This window comes from Heliangelus exortis, chromosome 18 (assembly GCF_036169615.1).
Source record: "Heliangelus exortis chromosome 18, bHelExo1.hap1, whole genome shotgun sequence".
Lineage (NCBI taxonomy): Eukaryota > Metazoa > Chordata > Aves > Apodiformes > Trochilidae > Heliangelus > Heliangelus exortis.
Window position 1 is genome coordinate 15,724,472 of NC_092439.1, and position 20,290 is coordinate 15,744,761.

The 20,290-nt window shown below is 41.3% G+C and overlaps 1 protein-coding gene across 1 annotated transcript in view; it reads right to left on the reverse strand.

Moving 5' to 3' along the window:
- LRP5 (LDL receptor related protein 5) overlaps window positions 1-20,290 on the reverse strand; it is a 134,064-nt gene that overhangs the window by 16,948 nt on the left and 96,826 nt on the right. Inside the window, 6 exon segments of the mRNA XM_071761743.1 lie at window positions 834-959; window positions 1,768-1,977; window positions 10,199-10,389; window positions 12,293-12,504; window positions 14,089-14,291; window positions 16,397-16,720. Of these exon segments, the coding sequence (XP_071617844.1) occupies window positions 834-959; window positions 1,768-1,977; window positions 10,199-10,389; window positions 12,293-12,504; window positions 14,089-14,291; window positions 16,397-16,720 (1,266 nt within the window).

The window sequence follows — 20,290 nt, forward strand, 5'->3', positions numbered from 1 at the left end:
ACAGCAGTAGAGCAAGAAATATCAGTATATTGTTTTTTTTGCCCCCCTGCAGATGTAACCACCACTGCCCTTAAACCACACAGTGTGTTGTGTTCATGGGAAAGAAAACAGTTTATAATGGCAATGACTGTCCCATGGGGCATCAGAGTTCAGCCAGAAAATGAAATCTGCTGGAAAATAAATACATAAGAAGAAGTCAAGAGCATCAATGGAACCGAACAACTGAAGATTTGATGCCTCCCACATAGAAACAATGGTTTTTGTGTGTTTTGTTTTTATCTCCTCTGCAAGTGTAATGTAAAAATTTCAAAAATTGGGATTGTGAAAGGGAAGTCTAGATGAAAAGTCTACCATGTGGAAAGAGGATTGTTACCTTAAATAAAAGCATTGCAAAGGATCTTTTGCCTACATTTCGTAACTAGACAGTACAGTGTCTCACATTACAAGCCTGAATTAATTTGAAAGACTGGGGTATCACACTGGGGCATTGTATGCACAATTTCTACTGCTAGGTCATCAGGGATTGATGCAACATATTCTTATAAGCATTTGTTTATTTAAGTATGAACATGTCTCATCACCCAATTATAAAAATCTCAGAAGATGCAAGTATTTTAAGGTCAAATATAAATATTCTGCTTACAATGAAAAGTCATATTTGTCAAAAAACAGAAGCAGAAAACAGCTAATAAAAGAATCAAAGGCCAATTTAACAAATGATGCAACACACCATGTGTAGGAAAACACTGTGTGTAAACCCACATTTTGGATTGGAATGCAATCTCAACCCCACCTTTCTTCATGTAAACTACTTAGCAATCCTGAGAACTCACCTCCACAAGTTAACAGATTCTGTAAAAGCACAAGGTGCTCTGGGCACGAACATCTTGGAGTCCCATCCCCTTTGGCAATGCAGATGTGTGAACACCCACCATTGTCATGGGAACATGGATGCACAGCTGGAGAAACAAACAGAAAAGAATATTAGACAGCATAAAAGAAATCATAACTACTCCTGGGTAGGGCTAACTCACAAAAACACTCACAAATCAACAGGAAGATAATTTTACTACAAATCAACAGGAAGCTAAAAGCAAGATTTTTCAGTTCAGTGCTCAAAAGCATATTTACTACTTCATGAGGACTACATTTCTCCCAGTCACAGTGATACAGAGACCTTTAAATGACTTCTAAAAAATATTTGGGAGCTCAGGTGAAGAACGAGAAGGCAGATTTATGAAGGTCATCCCACCTGCATTTCTAGGGTAGCCAGCCATCAGGAAGTAACATATGCCACTGGAGACTGTCAAACACAAAACCTCTTGGAATTATCATTTAATCTTAAATAGCTTTTAATATGTAGCCCCTCCACTTCCCACTTACTCACAAGACTGCATTATAAGCACACAGATGATGGTTTTTGTGTTTTTTTTTAAGATAGGAAGCTATACATTGTTGTCTTCCCAAATCAGTTACTCAAAGCACAGAACACCTGAGAGCTCCTAATAGAAACACTCTACATAAACATTAGGTGGATTAAAAAAAGGCACAGAGAAATAAGGTCACATATTCTAGCAGAAATACTCCTCTGGACAAGAATGAGGAACTTGCTTTTGCTTCTCTTCTAGGATCCTGACTGGCCAAATTGAAATGCAAACCACAGTATACTTGAAGCCCACTAGGCAACCTTTTTACAATATTCAGCTGGATAAAGACTTCGAGAGACAGTGACCAAGAGTGAGACATCAGATATTGACATGAACTCACAGAATTCCTCCATATCAAGCTCTTCCACAGCATGAATTCCTGTGAGGTGAGCAATTCGGCCTTGAATTCTAGTCCTTTTGTAGCCATTCATTTTCTCCACTCTCTCAATCATCTGCTGCTGTCGATCAATCCAATACAAGTGATTGCCCAGCACAGTGAGTCCCATGGGTTGAAGGATGTTGGAGTCCTCCAGGGTCACACGGTTAGCACCTGAGATCAACAAAAAACAGTTTTACAAACACCAGTTTTACACCAGTTGACTTTTAACTCATTTTTTTTTTAATAACAAACCAAGATCAAACCAGACCCTGCAATCAGATAGCTATAAGGTCATTGGTTTAGTTTGTCTGTGCAGACCAAGGCTCTGCTTGTTCAGCCTCATCTCTGGTAAGTGCAAGCTGTCCCATCAGGACAGCAAACAGACACAATATGAAAGACACAATATGACTCATCCTTGCATACGCTGTCTGGTCAGGCAGCCGTGGTCAGTCTCATGTTCCCATGCTGCAGGTAACCATGGGCAGTCCCTGAAAGCCTGTGTCACTGATGCAGACTGGTATGTTTTCAGGGGGCACAAACTAATTCTATATTAGCAATACAAAGACTTAAAGAGAGGATGTGGAGGACCCTGAGGGATCCAGGGGGCAGAACAGAGAGGTGTCAGTGATCCCTCCCATTTCTTGCCATACCCTATAAAAACCAGGATGACAGGACCCCTCCTGCACCCTTCTTCCTTGCTGCTTGGAGGTCTTGGGGAGAAGCTCATGTTCCTTGCCTCCAGCTTGCCACATGCTCTGCAGAATCTGAATCCACTGGTTGCTGACAAGAGCCCCAAACCCTTTTCCTGAGTGGGGTCTGCTGCAAGGGAGTTTCAGACACTTATATGAGCAATCAGGTTTTGCATATAATTCATATATTTTTCATTATCACACCTGTTATCATACCTTCCCTCTTCTATTAAACTCTTCCTAGTTTTAATTTCCAGCCTTTTAAGTCTCTCTTCCTTATTCCACTTTTATCTCCCCCTAGGAGGGTGGAGGGGAGTAATGAAGAGAAATTATGTTCTCTGGATTTTGGTTCGCCTGATCACTAAAACAAGACACAGACTTGACTTTTGAGCCACAGTTTTTACAATACATTCACACCACAATTACACTTTGGCTAGAATTCCATCCACACACGAGGAATCAATACAAGCAAGCATAACTTGCTTTTGTTATGCTTGTCTAGGGCAAACAAGAGATTCCAAATCTGTTAATTCACAAAAACCATTTTAAGGCCGTATAAATCCAGTGTATATGGATATATTTGGATATATTTGACTTTTATAATGAGGAATCAAAACAAAATTGTAACTTGGTGCTTCTGCTCTCATATTTTATTTTGGAATAAAGACCTAATGTCTGCTTGCATTTAAGAATTAGAAGTTTTAAATATCTACACAAAATGAGGTTGTAGAATCTGAATACATAATAAAAAATGCTATGAGCACTGTATTCAACTCATTTGCTGCCTAAATTACACAGAGCTCAGCAAAGCGTTAAGAATGTGACATTTATTTCAATCACACTTTCTATTAGTTTTGCACATAAAATTGCCACCCGCAATAACTCTTGCTCAACTGCTATTACAAACAGCATGCACTCAAATCAAATTAGGTTGGGAGAGCTCAGAAATTGTTGGACCTACAACTGGGTTTTTAGTTCTTTACCCCTGAATTTGTTTCCCTATCTGTTGAGGAAGACATCTTTACTTCATTCAATCTGCAGAAGAAACAGGCATGAAGTCTATGTCACAGTGCAGTCCTGCTCGTAATCCACTGTGTGTTTATTACTGTGCACACTTGCATATGTTTTATACCAGCATGTTACTTTTGTAAAAAAAAGAACAGAATAGAGGCACTAAATTCACTAAATGGGCATTAAAGTGGATACTTAGTACTACTCAATAGCAGTGCAATTCTTGAGATCATAGAACCATCAAGGTTCAGTGTCCTTTTGTCAGAGGTGAAATTTGCAAGTCAGCAGTCCTGTTAAAATCTTATTTTGTTGAAATAACCTCCCAAATTCAGGCCTAAAACAGGCCACACTTAACAGGTGTTGGGGGTGTGCTTCAAGCATCCTCTTTTTTCTCCCTCATCAGAAAAAGCTGAACAATGGTAATTTGAGAAGCTGATGGACACAGTAAAAGATAAGGTGATTATCTACAGTGTAATTATTTTAGAGTCCAAATTATTAATATTTTAAAAACCAGAGACAAAGGACACCTATAGCACTGGATGACACGGTTAAATTGTTGTTATGAGGAATAATAAAAAACTCAATCTGAATAAAAAGGATATTTTTCAACAGACATTGTTTAAGTTGGAAAAGACCTTTAAGATCATCAAGTCCAACCATTCAGCAAGCACACTGCCAGGTCCACCACTAAACCACTTCCTTAAGTGCCAGATCTTGGGATGGGGACCCAGCCACTCCCCTGGCCAGCCTGTTCCAATGCTTGACAACCCTTTCAGTGAAGAAATACTTCCTAATATCCAATCTAAATGTCTCCTGGCACAAACTTGAGGCTGTTCCCTCTCATCCTATCACTTACTCTGAGGGGGAAAGAGACTGAAACCAACCTCACTACAATCTCCTTTCAGGCACTTGTAAGGAGTGATAAGGCCTTCCCTCAGCCTCCTCTTTTCCAGGCTGAAAAAAAACCAGCTCAGCTCCTCCTCATAAGACTTGTCTAGATCCATCACCAGCTTTGTTGCCCGTCCTTGGACAGAACCCAGCACCTCAAGATCTTCCCAACCTGAACACAGTATTTGAGATGCAGCCTCACCAGAGCTGAGTACAGGGGCACTGCCACTTCCCTGCCCTTCTCCTGCTGGCCACACTGCTCCTGATACAGCCCAGGATGTACCTGGGCACACTGCTGGCTCACACTCATCTGGCTCTTGACCAACATCCCCAGGTCTTTCTCTAGGGCAGCTTTCCAGGCACTCTTCCCTAAGCCTGTAGCATTGCCTGGGGTTGTTGTGACCCAAAGTGCAGGACCTGACACTTGGCCTTGTTGAATCTCAGCCCATCGACCCAGCCTGTCCTGGTCCCTCTGCAGAGCCATCCTACCCTCTAGCACTTCAACACTCCCACACACATCTGCAGACCTACTCAGAGTGCACTCAATCCCCTTGTCCATGTCATAAAAAAAATTATTAAAGAGAAGTGGTCCCAGGACTGAGCCCTGGGAACAGCACTTGTGACTTGTGGCCACCAACTGGATTTAACTCCACTCACCACAACTCTTGGACCTCGGCCATAGAGCTTTTTCACTCAGTGAGGAGTAAAAAAGAGTCTAAATCAGAAGCAGCCCATTTCTCCAGGAGAATGCTGTGGGAAACAGTGTCAAAGATTTTACTAAAGCCCAGGTAAACAACATCCACAGCCTTTCCCTCATCCACTAAGCAGGTCCCCTTCCATAGAAGGAGATCGGGTTCATCAAGCAGGACCTGCCTTTCACAAACCCATGTTGACTGGGCCTGATCATCTGGTTGTCTTGCATGTGTCCCATAATGTCACTCAAGATGATATGCTCCACAACCTTCTCTAATTCCCCAGATTCTCCTTCCTGCCTGTTTTGTAGATAGGGGTCATGTTTGCCCATCTTCAGCCAACTTAGATCTCCCCAGTTAGCTAGGACTGCTGGTAAATAGATAGAAAGTGGCTTGATGAGCACTTCTGCTCTTGGGTGCCTTTGGGTAGATCCCATATGGCCCCATAAACATGTGTGTCCCTAATCATTCTTGGATTATGGCAGCTCCATTCTGCTCCCCATCCTGGTCTCCCAGGTCAGGGGCCTGGGTACCCAGAGAGCAACTGTTTCTTACTACTAAAGATTCAGGCAAAGGAGGCATTAAGTACTTCAGCCTTGTCCTCATCCTTAGTCACCGTTTCTCCCCCACATCCCATAAAGGATAAACACTCTCCTTAGCTTTCCTTTCATCGCTAATATATTTATAGAATTGTCTTTTACAGCAGTAGTCAGTTTAGGTTCTAGTTGGGCTTTGGCCCTTCTGATTTTCTCCCTGCATAGCCTCACAACACCCTTGTAGTCCCCCTCAGTTGCTGCTCCCCCTCAGTTCCAAAGGCCATAAACTCTCCTTTTTTTCCTGAGTTCCAACAAAGCTCTCTGTTCAGCGAAGTTGGTCTTTTTTTGCCAACAGCCTGCTCCTGTGCCTTTAAGATTTGCTTTTTAAAGAGCACCCAGACTTCCTGGACTCCTTTACACTTCTGGATGTCCTCACAACCAACTCTGTCACGCTGTCACCTAAAGAGGCCCAAGTCTGCCAGCTGTATGTTCCAAGGTAATGGTTCTGCTGACTGCCCTCCTCACTTTTCCAAGAACTGAAAGCTGCCATTTCATGATCATGCCCATGGCAGCCTCCAAAGGAAACATCACCCACAAGTCCTTCTCAGTTCACAAGCAGCAGGTCCAGAAGGGTGTTTTCCCTCGTTGGATCCCTCATCAGCTGTGTCAGAAAATTATCTTCCGTGCTCTCCAGGCACCTCCTAGACTGGATAATAACCATACCCTGGTCATACCAGGGTATGAAGCTTTCTCTTTAGATCCTATACCCAAGCCCCAGAGAGGCATCAGACTTTCCTAAGAAGCTGATATGCAGGTTCCAGCCTGCATATTGTTCCCTTCAGAAGGGAGTCTCTTATGACAATGACCAGTATTTTTTTCTATATGGAGGCAGGTGGGATGCAGGACATTGGCTGATTTAATCCAGGCTAGATGAAACATCATCCTTCTTATTGCTCTGTCCCACTTGCAGAGCCTCAAATCACAGAACCTGGGGACGTGAGACAATCATGGAGCAGACACAGCTGCTTCACCAGGCAGGAACTTGTTGCCATTTTCCTCTGTTCTTTAAGTCCCTGTGTTCAGCTAGGTGGAGGGAACACTGCCCATGGCGTCACCATCTGCCCGCTGGGCCTGTCTGAGGGAAGGCAGGGTACGATACCAGAAGTCTGTTTCTCTCTTGCAGTCCCCAATACTCCTTAACCTCCTCACCTCCTCCCAGAGCTCTGTCACTAAGCAAAGGAGTTCCTCTGCCTGGACAGACCTCCCAGAGCAGGGCACACCATGCTGTGACACCTGGGTGGCTCTGTGTTCCCACCACAGCTCCCCCTGGAAAGATGCATCAGTCCTGGTGGGTGCAGAATTCAGAGAGTCCATGAATATGTGCCCTTCCTGCTGTGCCACATCCCATTTGCTGACATTCTCTAAAGGTTGTTTTTATATGGTGGGGGGTGCAGCTCAGCCTCAGTTGCTCCTGACCCTTCCACATCTCCTCAGCACTGCCCAGAGCTGCAGATGGTTGCAGCTCTCTCAGCTGAGACCCCCTGGTTCAGGAAGCCCCCCTGCCCTGGGCTGGAGCACTCCACTACAGATTGTGCCAGCACCAGAGAGGTGCTCTTCTTGGCAAAATCAGTGTAAAGAACATTAGGCTGGAAGGACACACAATTCCTCTATTCAGAGTCTAATTGAAAACAAAGCATTTTTTTCACTGAGTAACTTTTCCAGTTACTTAAACAATAACATTAAACCACTACTTTTTAGTTGACTGGTGTGGCAGATGAGTTATTTGAAAATGGTTTATGAATGTCTAAAAAGAATCAACAACTCCAACTGAAAAATTCAAGAACCTTGTAAAGAAAACTGATGGACAAGTTTATAATTCTTTCATCCCTCTCCGAAAGTTAAGCATAAACATCTGAGGTTATTCCATGATTTAGCAGATTGCTATTTATCAGGAAGCAGTAAAAGCTTCAGAAACTTCCACAATCACATCATCTCCCCAAGACTATGAAGGAAAAAGGCTGTCTAGAACTAGAGTCTGATTGGCATGGACAATGTTACATACAATTTTGGTCCAACTTCTCCACCAATCTCAGTTTATGCTAAAATCCTTTTTAAGTGCCCATTTTTTAAGTGTTTTGCTCAGAAAATACTTTTAGAAGGAATTAATTCAAGCCAGAATAACTTCAGCTGACAAATTTCTTTTAAAGTTGTGATGCGGGACTGCAAACTATGTTAAAATAAAAATATGCTGTCAGCTCAATTAAAATATCAACAGCTCAGTGAATCAAATCACAGTGAGCTGAAATGCATCAAATACAACCATAGTTTTATGGCTCCATGATAGCATCTGGTTAATTGTTTTCTGTTAGTCCTGTAGCTTTATCCTGCTTTTATCTTACCTATAGCGTTTGATTTTTTTAACTGCAACTCCATCAAACAAATGTGCACTAAAAATTTTGATTCACTACTAACCAGATAAAGTTCAGTTTTCCCTGTAAAAATATCCAAAGAATTGGATAAAAATGCATATCCAGTATGCAGACATATCCTTAAATTGAGCTTTGATGTAATGAGAAGAAAGAATGCGTACAAAGGAAGCTGCAGCCACAGGATACAACTACCAGCATGTGATTACCCAGCTCCTGTTTTATTCATGTCAGTTTATGTAAATCCTGTTGTCAGGTCTTATTCATTCAAGACTTAGATCTAAACCAAAAATAAACAGACTGCTTTGTATTTTGTGCTGCACTGTGCAAGGACACTCCATCTTTCAACCTGTAACACAAGTGAGAAGCACCTGTCCCCTGCCCACCCCCATCTGCCAGCTGTGACTCAACCTTGCACACTTGCAAACTGAGAAATGAGAAAAGGATGTTTATGTACATACAAGTAGAACACCTAGGCATAGCTAGGTTCACTGTATTCTACAGCTTTATTAAGTAATATGGCTTCTTATAATATGGGGGCCACCTTCTTATCAGCAGTTGCACTAGTTACTGGTCTGTCCCATTAGTTATTGGCCTGTCCCACTAGTTATTAGTCTGTTATTGGTGTGTCCCACTCTGCCAGCCTTTTCTTCTCAAACATGGGTTGTTTCACAGGTCAAGTCTTGTCTCCTTTGTATCTTCTTTGTTCCTACAAACTTCTGTAGGTTCTTTGACTCCTATCCTGTATTGGACATTTTGTGGCTTCACAGTCAGTTTGACTGCAACCCTCTATCCCACTTGATAACTGATGAAAGATGAGCTGCTTTACCTTCCCAGCTCCAGCTTCAAGATTTTTCTCTGGCAAAAGAGATCTCAGTCTGACTTGGAGTCAGTTTTTGGTGCTCAAAAGTGAACTGCCTTTGTAAAAAAGTGAACAATTTTCTTCTGTTTCACTTCATTGCATCACTACAACATAGGGAACGGATGTGACCACATGGCAAGTAAGAGCTACCAAAATTGAAGAATCAGCTTTTTAAGGCAGATGCCAATTACTAGAAAAGCTCAGCTTCTCTACCCTCACACTAGTTCACTTGTCACTGTACTTTCTTTAGGAGTTTCAATTTCTTGATGCACGAATGATAACGAAAGAATGAATCACAAGTCAGTGACAGCAAGGCCATTGCATCCTCTGTTGATCATCCTCTGCTGATCAGATGAGTGAGCCCATTTCTCCAGTGCCCTCTAAGATCCATGTGGTAATATTACTAGATGAGGAGTAATGCTTTATTTTACTAATATGGGCTAATGGCAGTGAATTGACATCTCTCCACTCTTTGCAACATTGGTATTCCAGATGAGCTGCCTTGTCATCTATCTTAGGAGAAAGTCATTGCCCTTCATTCTGTTGGGAAACTGTTTGGAAGAAAACAGACGTGAGCAATCTTGACTATTTAGCTTTAGCTAGAGTAAGCTAAGGGCCTTGAGGTACAGTTGCAAGGTTACTGAAAGATGAGCTATGGGAGAAAGATAAGGGAGCTGGCAGCAGAAAAGATGAATAACAGGATAATGATGTAGCCAGCAGAAGTTCTGTGAGAACAGGATTTGTGGCCAAGATATAGACACCTGCAAGATATCATTATATAAACAAGGGTTCTATACAAAGTGAGTGAATTGTTAATAAACGACTTCACTTTAACCATATTGGTGACTACGTGTTGTCCTTAAGCCTCCGCGGATTTTCTACATCATTCTATTTGTTTTTCAAGCTACCTTAATTTACTAAGCTGCAAACTCCAGAGAAAGAAAAATGGAAGAGTTATGCAAACTTTTCAAACCACAAGGGAAAAAAAAAGGGGGGGGAGGTAATTTAGAGGCTCCATTATTGGAAACACCTATTCAAACCTGATCTTGCAAGAGATGTTTTTCAGAATGTATCAAAAGTCAAATGGCTTTCTTGGAGGGTGGCAATTACAGAAATGTTTATTCCAATTGCACCAAAGATGGGAACACACCAGCAACTGCCATCTGTGACTGCCTACACACAACTGGCAACAGTGGAGATAGAAGTTGCAGGGGTCAGCATGAAAGAGGGAATGATGTCCTACACATACACTCCAAATGTACTCCAAATGTAGCTGCATACTACATACCTGACAAGTCACAGCTTTCAATGCGCTTCAGATCTGCATCCACCCAGAAAAGCTTTCCAAGTTTGTTGTCAATCACCAGTGCCACTGGTCGGATCAACCCAGTTGTAAAAAGGACTTCCCTCTCTGTGCCGTCAAGGGCTGCACGCTCAATCTTGGGTGCTCGGTCCTGCATGTTGGTGAAGTACATGTACCTGAGAACAAGGACACCAGCACTTAACTGAGAGCTTTAGAAGAGAGGCAACTCACCTGTGTACATAGGTTCTGCATTGAAAGTGGGAATGGTCCACATCGGGATGACTGCAGTGAGTGTTGCTCCCAGCTGCAAAGATCCACCTGGCAGCTGCAGAACCCCAAGAATTAGGTAAACTGGCATCAGGAGAGAGTCTAGTATTAATAGCATTTGTCCTTAATACACCAGGCCATAAAAAGCCTCAGGACTCAAAACTGCTGTGCTGGCACCACTGCTCCTGCAGTGGAGATGGGGCTTGTAAGAGACTAGCACAGACCTTCTGCCACCATTCTAGGGCAAAGCTGTCCCCCCATCTGTGATTCAAAGCCCAGAAGGTCTTTCTGACAAAAAATGTTAACTGTCACCTCCTCTTCTCCTGAGCTGCCTTTCTTCTCAGCAAGTAGAAGCTCCTACCAAACCTGAGAGAAGCAAAGATCACAGAAAGAAGAGCAACTGAGGAACTGATGTAGTTCCATGATTTTTTTATTTCTGCCTGAGCCAGTTCAGCTGTAAAAAGAAGCAGTTTCTTCCCTCCCCCTGCATGGGGAAAACAAGGGCTTGTGCACTCACATGATGAACTAAAAATTCGCTTGGGGAAGTCCACTTTTTTCTCAGTGGTGGCATGGCAAGCTACCTACTGCAGTGGGCTACACTGCTTCACAGCCTCTTGTGATGGCACAAAGAGGAGTGGCAGAAATCAGAATGTGCAGCCAAAGGAGAGGTGGAGGGAAGGATTTATGGAATTAAAGCAGAAGAAGTTCAGTAAACAGATCACTCATTCAGATCTCCCAGGTAGCCACTGTTTTCAGCATAGTCTCTCCTCCATCTTTTCCTTCTTTAATTTAAAAGCAGATTTCTTTTTATATCATTTGAAAACCTGACTAGAAAAGTTGAGAGTTTCTGAGATCAACAAACCCAAACTCCCATTTTAATGGTGAAAGCAGATAACCTTTTATAAATAGAAACTATGTCCAAGTCCCAATAAAACTAGAATCTTTCCTCTAGTCCCTATCTCCACACACCAGCTTTTGAACTGTCAGAGTATGTCAAGTATTCTATAAAATATCAACTCTATAAATACTCCAGAGAGAGAGTCTAGTTACTACAGTATCCATGCAGTTATGAACTACTGTCATTCAGCATCTGTCAAGCACATGGTAAGCCATTTAGAAGTAAACTGGGAGTTAAGCATGGGTTTATCTGAGAACAGTAAAGGATCATCCTTGACCTCTAAGAATGAAGCCACTAACCACCTGAAGATGGGGGCTGCTGAATCCAAATTAAGTCTGTTACTTTGCAGAAAAACAATATACTTTCTTCCTGTGGGAAATCACTCTAGTGCATCTTATCTGTTTTAATTAATTTCAGAAGTTTTTGAGATACTCATCAAGGCAGAACTAACTTAAAAATGTATAGAACATAAGGAGTATTGTTTGTTGCTTTGAGTTTATACTATTGTATTAGCAGAAATATACATATCATATAAGACTTCCTTTCTTTTTTCCCTGGAAACATTTGTTTCATGAGTCAGATCCCCAACTGTAAATGCAGTGTTTTTCCTATTAGGTGGTGAGAACAGGATAAGGTAATTTTGCTCTGCTTTCACCTCCTGTGTTAGTTCCTCACTATAACCAACCACATGGCTGTGTGAATGTCTAAGTGAGCACACTTAGAGAAGAAGAGAAGGCAGCAAAGGAGAGAACGTGATACCTTCAAAAGCCATAACCAGACAAGCAGAATCCTACATCCTAAACATAGGCCAAAAATTCTCCTTTTTAAAATACACAGATGCAACATAAGAATCACACACACAGCTCACATACATCCCAAGAGTACTCTGTAGAAGGCTCAGAAAGGAATCTCACCCTCGCTCTGCGTTCACTACGATGGCTCTGGGCTTGTCGTGATCCCCTCGCAGCACCATCCCAATGGATTCCCCATTCAGCCTGTGCACATTGACTGAATTCGTGGCCTCACAGGTCCAGTACAAGGTATGACTGTATATATCAATGCTGAGATCATGTGGCTGCTTCTCTGGGTTCTGGCTTTGGTTTGGAGTACTCACGACAGTAAAAGGCTGCAAGACACAATATGGTGAACAATTTACAGTAATGATTCTTATTACTTGAATCTTACAACTAATTAAAGAACTCTAACTGCACAGAAAGCATGGTTTACACACCTGATGGTCCAGAAATACTTAAAACCACCCACAAGGAAAAAAAAAATGCCTTAGATTATTCAAAACTCCCCAGAAAGCAGTTGTGAGGACTCCTATAAATAGAATTAGTTATCAGGAGATGACAGAAAACAATAAAGAATGTTTACACATGGAACAATCTTGAATGAAAAAATGGAAGAAACAAGGCAGACTTCTGGAAAGTCCAGACTGGTCTGGAAAGACCTGCACTGATATACAGTCAGCTGAACAAACCTCCATCTCTTGCCAAAGCCTCCTGACTTTATTATATTTGTGACGTGGTAGACTTTGATTTTCTTTAAGCCTTGGCTTCTCTTAAAAATAAAATCTTTTAATGAAACTTGGTTCTGTTTGTTTACATGTCAAATGTTTAGAGCTCTGCTTCACACAAAACATAATCTTTTCCCCCTCATGTCTTAATGATTGACCTTACAAGTCTTGACATTATTGCCAAGTTCCTGGAATCATTACCTTCAACCCCTCTCAATCTAACTAACATGTTATTACATTTTTTAATGCTATGCTGAACACTAACATAGACTTTACTTAAGTGAAGAGCACTACAGCATATAAAACCATCCTGAAGCAGAGGAAAACTGAGAGCAAGTGAATCTCCATTGCAGTTTGCACTTAGCAAGAACCAAAGAGAAGCTAGACTATAACAAATAGCACCTTGCATAATCCCAAAAAGAAAGAACAAAACTTCTTCCAAATTCATGCACAACATCGAGTTGCTCATCCCACCACATCTTCCAATTTTAAAAGAAATGGCAAGAAAATAAAACTATCATCTCTTCCTTTAAAGGAAACTTTAAAACCTCTGAGTCCCTAGATGCATTAAGAGACCAGTCTATTTCCAATAACATATCAAATTGTTTAGATTTGACTATCCAAGAAGTAGGAAAACATAAATTCCCTATTTCATTTTATATTCTTATTCAAGCCATAGTTTTTAAAGAATATCTTATCTTGACCTAAGAGGTAAGCTATATTAACACCTAACACTACTGAAGAGAACAGTTTGCTTCTTTCCACTGTTATATGAATAAATAATGGAAAAGAATAATGTTCTCAACTCAGTAAGACAGTTTTGAGAGAGCTTTACAATGTTGACAATATTAACACACAACTGACATGCACAATATTGATTTTATAATACAATTTGTCTGTCCTGAGTATAAGCAGTGAGTATGCCATGCTTCTGTGTGCACCCTTAACTAAAGATTGCACTTCAAGACTTACAGTAACAGATACATATGATGTACCATATTCTATTTCACTTCTTTGTGTACAAATTAAAAAGATCCTAAAAGCCTTCAACAACTTTCACATACAAATAGAATATATTTGAGTAAGTGTTGATGAACAAAGTTCAAACTGACAATTCCTTGGTGCAAAGGATGGAAGTGGTAAGTCAAACATAAAGCACACAAAAAGACTGACACAAAACTGTATACTTACCTGAGTGCCATCATCTTTGGCCCTTTTTATAATATTTTGACGTCCATCCACCCAGTAGATCAATTTATCTAAGGGATCGTAATCAATAGCCCTGACATTCCTTAGACCATGCATAGGCAGGATGATATCTGGGCTTTGCTGATCATCTGGTATCATCCGGCTGATTGCAGATTTCTGGCTAAACAACAGGAAGCTGGCAGGGGCTGAAAGAAGCCAAAATAGAAAGCATAAGAAAATGTAACTCACATAGTAAAAAATCCATTGAAAGCAAACAATATTTAGAAAAAAATCCCAGACAGACTATTTTATTCACAATGAAAATTAAGGTAAATAATAACTGGAGATTTTTGCTTTAAAGCTGAAAATGTTTCTCTGTGTACTGGTGGAGGGTAAATATGCATACCCTCACTCAGTAAGTATTTCCTTTTGATACTATCAAATAGCAATGCTCCCCATATAGTATGTAAGTAACATCAGTCACAGTGGACAATACACAGTCACAGGTTTTCCCATGTTATTATAGCATCTTCGAGTCATTGAAGGTGGGAAAGACCTTTAAGATCATCAAGTCCAACCATTCAGCAAGCACACTGCCAGGTCCACCACTAAACCACTTCCTTAAGTGCCAGATCTTGGGATGGGGACCCAGCCACTCCCCTGGCCAGCCTGTTCCAATGCTTGACAACCCTTTCAGTGAAGAAATACTTCCTAATATCCAATCTAAACGTCTCCTGGCACAAACTTGAGGCTGTTCCCTCTCATCCTATCACTTACTCTGAGGGGGAAAGAGACTGAAACCAACCTCACTACAATCTCCTTTCAGGCACTTGTAAGGAGTGATAAGGCCTTCCCTCAGCCTCCTCTTTTCCAGGCTGAAAAAAAACCAGCTCAGCTCCTCCTCATAAGACTTGTCTAGATCCATCACCAGCTTTGTTGCCCGTCCTTGGACAGAACCCAGCACCTCAAGATCTTCCCAACCTGAACACAGTATTTGAGATGCAGCCTCACCAGAGCTGAGTACAGGGGCACTGCCACTTCCCTGCCCTTCTCCTGCTGGCCACACTGCTCCTGATACAGCCCAGGATGTACCTGGGCACACTGCTGGCTCACACTCATCTGGCTCTTGACCAACATCCCCAGGTCTTTCTCTAGGGCAGCTTTCCAGGCACTCTTCCCTAAGCCTGTAGCATTGCCTGGGGTTGTTGTGACCCAAAGTGCAGGACCTGACACTTGGCCTTGTTGAATCTCAGCCCATCGACCCAGCCTGTCCTGGTCCCTCTGCAGAGCCATCCTACCCTCTAGCACTTCAACACTCCCACACACATCTGCAGACCTACTCAGAGTGCACTCAATCCCCTTGTCCATGTCATAAAAAAAATTATTAAAGAGAAGTGGTCCCAGGACTGAGCCCTGGGAACAGCACTTGTGACTTGTGGCCACCAACTGGATTTAACTCCACTCACCACAACTCTTGGACCTCGGCCATAGAGCTTTTTCACTCAGTGAGGAGTAAAAAAGAGTCTAAATCAGAAGCAGCCCATTTCTCCAGGAGAATGCTGTGGGAAACAGTGTCAAAGATTTTACTAAAGCCCAGGTAAACAACATCCACAGCCTTTCCCTCATCCACTAAGCAGGTCCCCTTCCATAGAAGGAGATCGGGTTCATCAAGCAGGACCTATCTTGTATAAATCCATCCTTTCCATCTCTTTAAAATTTCCCTGTAGTTTTCTGTGTAAGGATGCCTAAAGCTTTAATGGTTTAATTTTTTCCCAGTATTTTCTATTTTCCATTTTCTTTTCATCTGCTTCACTTACTAGAAACCTAAATTCTTATTGGACAACCAATGTACTGGCAGGCTCATATCAAATGCATGGCAAAACCGAACATAAATGTCAAGTGCATGTTTGAGTTGCTCAGGCTACGTAGGACGCTGTTTCACTGGATGTTACTTTTTCTGACTTTATGAAACCCTTTGGATAAACAGATATTTTTTTTTAGAATTTTGATTCCACCCACCTACGCAATGGTAAAGCTTCAGTCACCCAAAAAGCACCTCTAGTAAACCAAGAAATATCAGTTCTGTATTTCTGGACAGTTCTGTTATTTCTTAAACACAGCTCTTCAGGATTATTTCAGGTCACACAAGTTGACAGAAATCCCCATGTTCCATTCTCATCTATAAAGATTACCTTAATGCTGAAACCTTGGAATCAGAATTGCAATATTCCTTCCTTTTCTATACTGAAAGGGATGACAAGAACCCAGGAATCACAAACTCTGAGGAATAGTAGCAAACAAAAATGCTTACAGCTACAGTTTCTGCTGTTGGGATCCAAGGTATAATGAGCAGCACAGCCACACCTAAATCCATTTGGTATGGCAAGGCACAAGTGACCACAATGGCCATTATTTTGTACACAATCATTCAAGCCGTCCTGACGTGAAGAATGGAAGACCAATATATCCATCACAAAATCCAGATGGCCCTGAATAAGTGTCCTGTTCTTCCCACTGGTTTTGTCTGCTCTTTCTATGCTGTGAAGATTCCAGTCTGTCCAGTAGATATAGTCACTATACTGGGTTAATCCAAATGGATGAGGTAGGTCATCTGCTATGATTTCTCGTTCTTGCCCTGCAAAAATAAGGGTAATCAACTAAAGGACAATTCCCAAGCCATGAAATGACAAGAGTGACTGTCACCAAGAAAAAGGGGTTTTCTTCTCTTTTTAAAATAACACCTCATTCCCAAGTCAGCATCATGAGATTCATTATTAAGCAATATCTGCTCAATAGGTAACCAAAAGTCTTGCATTCAAAAACTTTTTCCCCATACCTCTTGTCTATAGAGCAACTGTGCCAGTTTATTGTAGTTAAAATAAATATTGCTCTATGCTTCAGTCTTATCAGCCCAAAGATACTGACAACATATTTAAGAATAGTATCAGCTCCATGAATCACTTAGGTCAATAAAAAGTCCATTTAATAGGCACGAAAGCAAAAGCATACAATAAAATTAATAAAATTGAGATTCACATGAACTACAGTGTTTCATTAAAGGAAAAAATCTTTTGCAGTGCAATTTAACATCCAGCTACTCTAAGACATTAGGAAACCATTTGGTACACCCACCTAGTGGCTCAGGCAGCAACAGTCCAAAACAGATTTAACACCTTCTAGAGCATTAGACGGCCTCGACCAGAGATGCACCACCAAAGTCTTACTGTAAATCACCTTCCAAAACATTTTCAAGAATAAACCTCAATGAATCCCATTCTACTTTATATCAAATGAAGATGCAGCCTTCATCAGCATCATCTCCTGTCTCAATAGTCCAATGCCAGATTCTACATGACACCCAATTTTTCTACTCATGGCCTACTTTGCATCATTCTCTCTCGCACTTGGCCAAGACTGAGTGAAGAATGAAAAAATCAGAAACTAGTACAGGAAGCCACTTCCCTATAAGCTACCAGAACCAAATACAGAGGCAATGCAACTAAAGCATCCAAGTTAGGACCACATATATCCTATACACTCTCAGGTACTTGTTAAAGCAACTCTGTTCCACAGTGAGGAATTCAGTGGATAGGCTCTTCTGAAGGAACAAGGTAAGGGGTCTAATTGAATTTTGATAGTAGATGGAGGGAAATCTCCCCGAAGAGTGCTTTTCTCCTGATGGATAATGTTTATAATGCCCAAGATTAAGCTGGGACAGCATTCATTCATCCACTTAATAGTGTGTTTTCACTACTGGTAGGGTAAGCCAGTAAGAGCAACACTCCTTCAGATCTCTTGGCAAGAAGACTGGCACTGCATAATATAAGCCAAGTCTAAAAAACATTTCCTTAAACAGTTGTTACAAGTCTGCCCAAGTCTTTAAAATCTGACAACCAAAAATACTTATACAACATTGCTCCAATGCTCATCTTTATACTTTATTACCATAAATAAATGTGAACAGTAGATTCAGATTTAGAACCATATTCATTTACCACAGATGACTTCAATATTGTGTTTCTTCTCAATGCCACAATCAATTTCTAGTTCAAGCTGGCTTCCAGCTACTTTGTTTCTCAAATTATAATGCAGAAAATTAGTGAGAGCTTTAACAGATCATGCATTCTGGATGGAAAAAGGCAACTCTAGATAAAGAAACAATCTATACTGCAAAATCTAAACAGTAACATCCATTCCTAAAGCAATAAATACAAGAAACATAAGATCAGTGACAGCTTCAGAATCCAAAACTGCTTTGCTTTCTCTGTTTACTGAACTTAGTAGATTTTTTCACTGAAATGCCTAATTTTCATACATAAAGAAGTTGCAAGGAAAACATATATGTCATCAATTGGGGCACTGCTGCAGCAGTCCTGAATGAATTTGCTTAAATACTGTGTGTTCTGCTCATAAGCTTTGGTTTTTTTACATTGGAGTCCCAGAAACATCAATTCCCATCACAAAGACTTCTTGGAAATGGAGCAGGGATGTCCTGCCTGTCATGTAAGGAACTTTTGGACTCCATTTCTGATTCTATCACTGATTCACTGCATGGCATTTGGAAACTTCTCTAAACTCTGTTTTTTTAAAAAGGAATTAATATATGCTCCAGTTAAAACCTTGAAAACCATTTAATATTTCCAAAACATATGGAATATGCAAAAGCGTTACGTCAGCTGCAAAAATAAAACTCCTTTTATCCAGTTATTTATCAACATCAATGTGAAATTTTAGTAAATCTTAGCACAAACCTTGTAGGTATGAATGAAATTCCAATGGAGGATATGAAAACATGGAAAGTTGTATACAAGACCTTTCAGAATGCAGTAAATGCAACCAGTATTTTGGTTTTGAACTAATAACAACTACTCTGAAGCTCGAAAGAGAAAATTAGTCTCCAGACTGGAAGGTCAGGGGTGGTTTACAGTGAACCTATAAATTGTTCTGACTTTGAGAAATGCAGAGGTCATCTCCACTTTGATAAATCAAACACAGGAAGAAAATTACAGAGAAATTACACCATACCTCACCATCATTATAAATCACAGAGTCATAGAATTGTTTGGGCTGGAAGGGACATTTAAGATCATCCAGTTCCAACTCCCCTGCATGGGCAGGGACATCTCCCACTAGATCAGGTTGCTCAAAGATCCATCCAGCCTGGCCTTGGACACTTTCAGAGAGGGGGCAGCCACAAGTTCTCTGGGAAACATGGGTGTCTCAGCACCCTCACAGGAAAGAATTTCTTCCCCATAGTTAATCCAAATCTAACTTCTTTCGGCTTAAAATCATTACCCCTCATCCAATCACTACAAGCCCTTTTGGAAGTCCCTCCCCAGCTTTTTTATAGGCTCTCTTCTAGTTCTGGAAGACTGCTACAAAATGTCCCTGGAGCCTTCTCTTCTCCAGGCTGAGCAACCCCAAGTCTCAGCCTGTTTTCATAGGAGAGATCCTCCAGTCCTATAACTATCTTTGTGGCCATTCTCTGGACTTGCTCCAAGAGCTCTATGTCGTCTTTATGTTGGGGGCTCTAGAACTGGACACAGCACTCCAGATGGGGTCTCAGGAGATCAGATTAGAGGGGGAAAATTACCTACCTTGACCAGCTGGTCATGTTTCTTTCAATGCAGCGCAGGATACAATTTGCTATCTATGCTGCAAGAGCATATTGCTGGCTCATATTCAGTTTTTCATCAACCAACATTCCCTTAAATTCCATCATCCCTCAGGACCATTCTCAACCCATTCTCCACTCAGCCTATATTTGTGCTTGAGATTGCCTTGAACCATGTGCAGGACCCTGTATTTGGCCTTGGTGAACTTAATGCAGTTGGCATGGGCCCACTTCTCAAGCCTATGAAGGTCCCTCTCGATGGCATCCTTTTCCTTCAGCATGTCAACCTCACCACACAGCTTGGAATTGTTGGCAAACTTGCTGAGTATGCACTGAATCCCATTTTCCATGTCACCAGTAAGGATATTAATCAGTGCCAGTCCCAATACTGACCCTAGAAGAATGCCACTCATCACTGATTTGGGCATGGAGCTGGTAGTCACAACTCTTTGTGTATAACCATCAAGCCAATTCCTTATCCAACAAGTGGTCCATCTCCATCTTTTTCTATCTCCCTAAACACTTAAGTCTCCATTTCCTCTCATAAGAAAAATAAACACAGAGATTTAATATGAACGATATTATTCCAGT